The sequence below is a fragment of the Bactrocera latifrons genome, unplaced genomic scaffold (assembly GCF_001853355.1).
Source record: "Bactrocera latifrons isolate USDA-ARS-PBARC rearing strain unplaced genomic scaffold, ASM185335v1 scaffold_104, whole genome shotgun sequence".
Classification (NCBI taxonomy): domain Eukaryota; kingdom Metazoa; phylum Arthropoda; class Insecta; order Diptera; family Tephritidae; genus Bactrocera; species Bactrocera latifrons.
In genome coordinates this window covers 1,009,455-1,017,977 of record NW_017534453.1, presented here as the reverse complement: position 1 = coordinate 1,017,977, position 8,523 = coordinate 1,009,455, and the positions used below count along the sequence as shown (strand labels likewise).

General features: G+C 34.2%; 1 protein-coding gene across 1 annotated transcript; it reads right to left on the bottom strand.

The window, feature by feature from the left end:
• Positions 1–232: 232 nt before the first annotated feature.
• Positions 233–4,081, bottom strand: LOC108968957. The gene is made up of 3 exons (XM_018933345.1): positions 3,867–4,081; positions 1,403–1,544; positions 233–1,321 (listed from the first exon to the last, which is right to left on the bottom strand). Exons 1-3 carry the CDS (start codon positions 3,921–3,923, stop codon positions 399–401), a joined length of 1,122 nt encoding a protein of 373 aa, XP_018788890.1. The 5' UTR covers positions 3,924–4,081; the 3' UTR covers positions 233–398.
• Positions 4,082–8,523: the final 4,442 nt, after the last annotated feature.

Here is an 8,523-nt window from a genome sequence, read left to right as displayed (position 1 = left end):
TATATATGTATATGTATTATTATAGAACTTGATCTTTTTCGTCGAGAGATGTGTAGAAGTTCACTTAAGTGATCAAAGTTTTCTAAGCACCAATTCTGGCCAAAAATGTTTTGTTTTTACATATGACTCAAGCAGCTCACGACCGCCGATCCAAGACTAAGTTTCTCTGAGTAGCAAAAAAAAATCCATTAGAAGGTGATCCAAAGTGAGAATATTACTTACCATAATTCGCTTCTGACTCGTTTGGCAATCGTATTTATTTATTTATTAAAGATTTTGGTTTTACATACTTATAAACTTAGTGATATATTTATATACTATATAGTGTATATATAATATGTAAATGGAAGTATATAAAATTTTATTTTTATATATCTCTAATCACTCTATTCTCCACTTTACGAATTATCGGGTAAATTACTGAGAAACTCATTTCTGGACTGGTCAATTAGTTGCTGGTACCAGATGCCATTCACGAATGCTGCGCTCTCTGGAACTTTGGTCAATGGAGTAGGTTGCTCCGTGGCAATATGTGCACTGCCAGCTGTGGCAGCCAATAGAGGCGCTTTGGTTGAGAATGCAACCTTTGTCTTATTCGACGCACTTTTCTCGAGCTCCTGAACATTTACAAATTTTTCCGAATTATTAACTTTGGCCTCATTATATTTGATCTGCTGCTGATTCTGCTTACTTTCATGACCTGTTGGACTGCTTGCGTTTTTAGGCATCGCTTTGTCACCACTTACACCGAGTCCACCCAACATTGGTGGCAATATAAAAGGGCCAATTGGAAAATTGGTTGGTAGAAAGTCATGCACCGACTCAAAGCCAATGTGCGTCTCTGCTTTAGCCGGCTTCATCTGCAACGGCACTTTGCCGTCAATAATATCCTGTATGGCCAAATCTCCCATGACATCTTCCGCATGCGTACCGGCATTCACATCAATGGCGTGTTGTTCATTGAGCGCGTTTGCCAAAGGCTCTGGCACTTTACTATTCGTCACATTCAAGTGTAGGTCCTTATCATACACCACAGCATCGGTGGGCATGTCCTGTGGCCTTTGCATGAGTATGCTTGGCCGCTTAGTGGGCCAATGCGCTTTCCATTGCTGGCTGTCGCCTGACTCGAACGTGCGCGTCTCGTGCAGAAAGCCGCGTTCATTGTCCGAGAGGAAATGTGTGACAATGACACGCCCATCGGGGCGCACGTGCCCAAAGGAGCCCTCCACACTGCCGTTCACATAGCGTCGCTCGTCGCGAAACTGTATGTTGCCGATACGATTGTCGTTAACCTCAAAGCCAAATGCATATGTGTTGGCGCCTTAAAGTAAAAAGGGAAATTTGCAAAGTTAAACAACACTGTTGTGTAGCAAAGCTTTGTATTAATGTAAATGTTACGCACCATAGGGATCGCGTCGAAAGTAAGAGCTTGTGTCCGGGTTGCCACCAGATTTCTTTATAGCCTGTGCCTTGGCGTAAGTAAAGCTACGGTCTGTTGTTGGCGCCGCTTCAGTGTAGTGTGTTTTTAGGCATAACAGCAAAAGCTGTGAGAAGTAAAAATGATAAATGTATGAAAGATGATTTTTTAGGCTATACTTGTATGTACCATATTTTATATTATATTAAAGAAAAATATTGAGGTATGTAATTGCTATTTTCGTTTCTATTAATCTGATCATTTTCGCCTGTTCAACTCATACTATTTTTCAAATTCATTATTTTTGCAATAGATGCCTTTAGTATTCTGTACATATCTCGTGTTATATTACTACTATTGGATTATATAATATAATACGACATCAGAAAGATGGCCAAACAAATTTCTTAGGCATTTTATTGAATGCTTGACAAAGTATTGTTTGAACATGCCTCAAATATAGACACCAGCAAACGGAAATTCTCCATATTTTGTATTTTTTCTTCGATGAATGTGAAAATACAAATTCCTCATCGGCCAATTTGCTGATTCAACATAAACTTTGCAGCGGTTGGTTACTAGTGATTCAAAGTGACTCACTAATCGATCGCGATGAGACGACGTAACTTAGTATGTGTTTGGCGGAAAATCGTCTGGTTCCCTGCAGCAGTACCCCAGAAGTTACCAACTTGAGCCAATACGAAATAAATTCAGTTGCATCAGGACTACAGCACGCCAGAAGCATCGTGAGCGTGGAAGGGACTTTTTTAATCATCCAACTTAGAGTTGTAGTATCTATTCCTGCAATTTGCCAGGACCAAAGTCAGGGTAGTACCTTAAGGACCGCCACATTTCACATTAGGTTTGTTGGATTAACGATAATAATAAAGATACGCTGTTAGGAGTAAAATACGCTCGCTCATTTCCACTGCGATAACTCACATATTGGCCGATTTATGCGGTATAAAGCCGATTCAATCCTTTTTTGACTCACGGGCATGTAATTGTCAGAAAAGGATTATTCATAATTAAATAATTTAACAAACTTATAATATTTCAAAATTAGAACTTTGATTTTTCTTTCCCATTTTGTCAGAGGTCTGTGCTACAAATCATTTTAAGATTCTAAACCGTTAAATCCTTAAAAATTAGTTTTTCCTCGGAAATGAGGTAAACAGTTTGGTTTCGGTATCTTTATTTTTGAATTCTAAAGCGAAATAAGGTGGGGACTCAAAATAATGATGAAATGTTGAGTTTTCTAAAAGTTAATTTTTTACTGGGATCTTTTATTTAACTGATATCAGACGTTTAGAATAAATACAATTAATGTTTCATGATTTTCAAACCAAGGTCCCAAATTAACACGATTAAAAATAAAAACTAAATTGTTTCACTTAAAGAATTACTGTGAAGTCATAGCAGTCTCAACTAATAACTTATTAATATTGGGAAGGAATTAAAAGCAAATAAAAAAAAATTAGAAAACACGATTAAACACTCTGTAGATCTGTCATAACTGTCATCCATATATGTCGAATTCTTGGTTTTTGAGAATCAACGATTAACAGTCAGAGATCTTACTGGTATCGTTGGAGGATCGGAAGAAACAGTGAAAACCATTCTGAAAGATGATTTGAGCATAAGAAAAGTGAAAGCACGATTGGTACCAAAACCAGTCAATGCTTTCCGACTACTATTATTACTGGCGATACAATAGATGATCAATCGACCGAATATCGTTGCAAAGATGAGCCGTAGCCACAAAAACACGTTAAAGCAGGTCAAAATTCAAGGTTATGTTGACATTTTTCTTCGATTATGGAGGTGTGGTGTAATCCGAATTCTTTCTGACTGGCCAAACTGTTAACAAGGAATACTATTTGAGTGATAAACGTCGTTTGCTCGAAGCTATTCGCAAATAGAGGCTGTTATTATGCGCCGACAGCTCTTGCATCACGATAATGCACTGTCGCATACTTCACTGATTGTTGCTGAGTTTTCGAAAAATTTTTAAACAATTTCCTAAATCCTGCCTAAACCAATATACTCCTCTGATTGAGCTCCGTTTTGAAGATTGTTGCCAAGGGGAATTACTTTGAGGGGGACGATATGGACTTTGAAGAACAAATTAAGAACTCTAAAATTATTTTACTATTTTTTGCTCATGGTGGTATATACTTTTAACGGAATTACAAATTAATTATTTTATTGTTTTTATTCTCGTTTACTTTAATTTATTAATAACCACAACTTTTACTTATATACTTTACTTATATAAGTACTTATGTGATTACACACACGGCTCATCATGGAGTACAAAAACACAATTCTTTCGCTTTGGTCATTGACTTTCACATAAATGATTAGTATTTCAAAAATTAAACATTTGCACATGCGCACATTGTACACCCAATTACACTTGTATTGTTTTCATTTTCTAAACACTTACAACAACAACAACAGCAAAGCGGATTTGTACGCGCTTGCTTAGTTCATAGGCGGACATTTTGCGAATATTAATTGACTTCAAGACACAGCAGCAGAGACTTCAACTCGGAAATATTACGCGCCCACGCGCACTTGTGAAGAATCGAAGAAATTCTATTTATCTAATCAGGGGCTTGTTGGGCAAGCAAAGCCATGCAAAAACCACTTTCGAACTCGACGATGAGCCAACTCGTACTGAGCGCTGGCCTACCGCCGGCCAATGTTCTAACGCCAAGAAGTGAAGAAGCTCCCTGCCGCTGCAAAGACAATAGAACAAGCGCACGCAGTTTGAGTTTGTCTTTGCTTTTGCCTCTTCTTTGCTTTCTTCATTTGCATATCCGTCGTATGGCGGTGTGTATGTGTGCGTGTTGGCTGGCAATTAGGTGTGAAGCTCAAATTAATTTGTTCATTGAAATCGATTGACTCTAATGCTGCAGTGGCTTGCATTTTCTTACAACATTTTCGCCACACTTTGCTAATTAACAGTTAAAAATAAATGTTAATAGTAAATTTGTAAAGCCTGTCGCAAATTCAATTACAAACACAATGTAATTATTAATTAAAAATAATTAACATAACCATAATATTGTTACAGAAATTTTCAGAGAGGAATATGGTTTGTTTATGCTTTTCATAAGTAAGACTCGTAAAAATAGCCTCTTTAAACCTCGTTACCCTACACAATATAGTCGTGTTTGTATTGTGATTTTCTCATATTTACTTTTTCAGTGTTTATTCTTTAATAAATTGCTTAGACTATAACAAGACTTTTACTATACAGTTATATTTGGGTTGCAGGCTTCTAAAGTACAGCCTTGCAACTATATCAGATCCATCAGTTTATCTTTAATTAATTTAAATTTTTTAATTGCTAAATATTTTATTTCATCAATATTTATTTTGTCGCCTTCAAAGTAATCCCCACCAGATGTAATATATTTATGCCAGCGACTTTTCCAGTCTTCGAAACAATAAACCCTTTTTATGATGGTCTTCAGCTTCCTCAGCGAAATTTGTTTTATCTCTTCCATCGACTGAAAATGGATGCCGTGAAGCGGCAATTACAGTTTGTTTGCATGTTAAACTCACAAATCCGTGTCTCATCGGCATTTGTAATGCTCTCGATGAATGTTAGATCAGAATTCGCACGAAAAAAGAGACCTATTTACTATACCCTTTTTGAAAAAATGTCAGCTTTACCGCAACAAATCTACAAAAATTCTTCCATTCCCAAAATTGTCATGAAAATCATTTGAAAGGACTCCAGAGAAATGTCCTCAATTCTTTTAATATAGGCATCAGTTGAAGAGGTCGTCCAGAACGAGGCATGCCTTCAATGATCTCTCGACCGTTTTTGTAGGCTTTGTAACAATCGTAGGCTCGTGTTTTTGAGAAAACTGAAGCACCGTAAGCCTCTTCTAACATTCACAATGATTCCGCACACAAAATGTGGTTAGAAATACAAAATTTCAGACATATTCTTTCTTCAATATTTTTGTACATTGTGAAATAAAATTAAAATTAGCAACCCACTACTGAGGTGTACCGATATAAGCAGCTACTGTACAACCAACTTAGCAAAACAAATTTCTTCGAAATATTATTTACCTGGAGAATTTAAATTACAATTTCCGGGTAATCTGTTATCACAACGCATAGTACTCTACGCTATGGCCTACAGTTTTGAAAAAACAAAAAAAAAAATTTTTTTTGGATAAATTTTTCAAATTTTTTAATTTTGTAAATTGTTAATTATAAAATTTTTTCTTGAAAATTCTCCCTGCGTATTCTAAAAATATCTATAAATATTTGTCTAAATCAAGTCACCTGGAAACTAATTGTGCCCGTTAAGAATGTTGTAATTTTTAGATCCAAAGTTAATTTTGCTAAAAGTATTGTAGATAGAAAAATTCATTATGAAAAATTTGAATTTTTCAACCAAATTACATATGGATTTTTGTTAAACCATTTCAATTCATTACTTTTCGCCAAAAACAACTTAATCAGAACCAACATTTGACATATCCCCACATACTAACATAACCTAATGAGTGGAAGAGTTATGAGGAAACGGAATTCATTCATTGATGATAGTTGTAATATCTATGACATAAACAGTTTACATGTCACTGGAAACCAAATATATTGCATTAAGTTCACATAGTAAACATAAAATGCACTCGAGATGATTCACAAGTATATTTGTATGGGCATGCTATTTGCATCACAGCTATGAGAGCAGTATATATACATATATGACAGCACAGTCAGATTTATGCTATGCTAGTTGAAATTCACTCTCACGCCTTTCATTATCTACGTGCGGAAGCGAAAAAAGAGTTATTTGGAAGCGGGAGCTTTACTGAGTGAAAGAGAGTATAAGTAGAAAAGCATAGTTTAACTGTCACTGGAAAATAAGAATTAGAAACAGTATATAGTTAGTTTTCGATTGCGGAGTTTAAATTCCATTTGCAATTTCGTGTCGAAAAAAAGTATTTAAATTTTTTTAATATATATATAAATTTGTAAACTTTTATTACAAAAAAATAGCGCTGCTCGCCATGAATTATTAAAATGAAAACAAGGTGGTAATTGCATAAAGTTGGGAAGAGATAAAAGAGTGACGTATTATATTTAGAACTCTGAAAATTTTTTTATATCTAGATAGAAAGTTATTACCGTAATATTCACACCACAAGACAATCAGGTTCATTGTTATATCCACTCTTTCAAACAATTGTCAGTTAGTAGTAACATATGAAGTAAGTATATATGAGCAAGCAATATTAGGAGCGTCTTACAAAGCATAAATCGCTTATAAAACTACAAATGAATACCGCTATAATTTGTGAGAAATGAGTTGATAGTATGAGTGACACTGTAATGTCACTGTAATTTCAAACATCAAACGGTTACTACTTTTGTCAAATTGTCGACTACTGCCACGCCATTTCCGGTGACCCCTAGGAAAAGAGATGCGCCAGCGTTGGCAGGATAACTCCTTACAGGATCATCTAAAGTGAAAAATACGTGTTTCAGTTCAAACCTCAGAACATGGACGGAGAAAAAACCGAAAATTGAATTTTTGCAGACATTTTACCCAAAAAACTTAAATTTTAGTGAAAATTTGGGGAAAATTTTTTTCTTCAATTAGTTGTAATCGAAAAAAAAAAATCTTTCGTACAAATCTTTAAGAATTGTATCTCAAAGTAGATCAGTTAGGAAGTTAAGTAGTTCTCGACAAATCTTGCCAACCGACTTCAAGAAAAACAGTCTCGAGAAAAATGCGTTTAAAGATTTGAGTGCCAATAAAGGGGCTCAGAAGCTCTCAAGGCAGTATCTCCAAAACTATTACTCACATCAACTTGAAAATTTAGGACAATACTCTAGAGGATCTAATAAGATAAAAAAATTGATTTTTTGAAGCCCGAAAACTCATGTAACCCCGTAAGTTTTCCTAAGCTGGTATGTCATCAACAATTAAGTTTTGTTCTCTCGATATATTAACATTAAAAGTGTATTTGAACTTCGTATTATTTTTGTTTCATAACTAAGTGAAACATATTTTCAGCGCAGGACTTAAAAACTCACAATTTTGGAATTTTTTAAGGTTAGATATTTTGGAGCAAACATTTAATTAAATAAATTTCAAGTGAAACGTTTAAAAAAGAGTAGAGTTAAGGAAAGTAGCCTTTTTTCGAAACTCATTTCAGATTAGCCTAAGATTTTTTTGCACTATTCTATTATATTTTACCACCTATCACATATGAAATAATATCCAATAACCACAAAAGTCGCTTAAAAGTTCAATTATTGTTCAAAAAATTTTACTCTCTTTTTAGAATTTTCGTATTCTTACAGGGTTTGTTTTTAAAAAATTCTGAAAAGTACTCTCTCCATAAAAAGCAAAATGTCAAAATTAAACAAAATATTTAGGGTTTTAAACAAGTTTTTTATTTTGTTTTCTTATACAATTCATCTGTGTATATATTCTATTATTTTTGTTATGTATAAATGTATTATTTACATGTACATTTTTTCGTTTTTTTTTCTTTGCCGTTATTTGAAAATATTTTACATTAAATTACATTGCAGACATTTTATACAAAAAAAAAAAAACACAAAACTAACGTAGGTACAGCACAATAATGTATGTATTGTTGTTGTAGATGGTCGGAGAACATTGTCGGCCGCTTGGCTATGGCCACAAAGCTGTCACAAACACTCATGCAAACATATACAAAATTCATAAAGTACATATGTAAAATGTGTGTTGGTTTCCATTGCTTCATAAATGATTATAATTAAATTTAAGATTAAAAAAACACAATTAAAATACAAATACATAAAAAACACATGTCAATATAATACAAAAGAGCGCTTATGAATGACACAAAATGTGAGAGTACGACAAGTTGAGAGAATTCGAGTGTGAATGAGGTGTTTTCAGAGAAAACGTATGAGAGAGTGTATGAGAGAAATACGAGTATTTGAAAACAGGCCATTCATAAAAGTTACGAAAATGACGACACAGGTGAAATTGTAAGCATTAGATTTACTGTAAACAGCTTTCAGAGTTTGTAAGCAAGTGTAAGTAAGCTAAAGATACCTTGATTAAA

Excerpts from the sequence above, each read along its gene's own strand:
- LOC108968957 (XM_018933345.1), bottom strand. The coding sequence starts at position 3,923 with ATGTCCGCCTATGAACTAAGCAAGCGCGTACAAATCCGCTTTGCTGTT. Across the intron at positions 1,545-3,866 it reads GCTTTGCTGTTGTTGTTGTT|CTTTTGCTGTTATGCCTAAA; the intron begins GTAAGTGTTTAG and ends TACTTCTCACAG. Across the intron at positions 1,322-1,402 it reads CTTTCGACGCGATCCCTATG|GCGCCAACACATATGCATTT; the intron begins GTGCGTAACATT and ends TTTTACTTTAAG.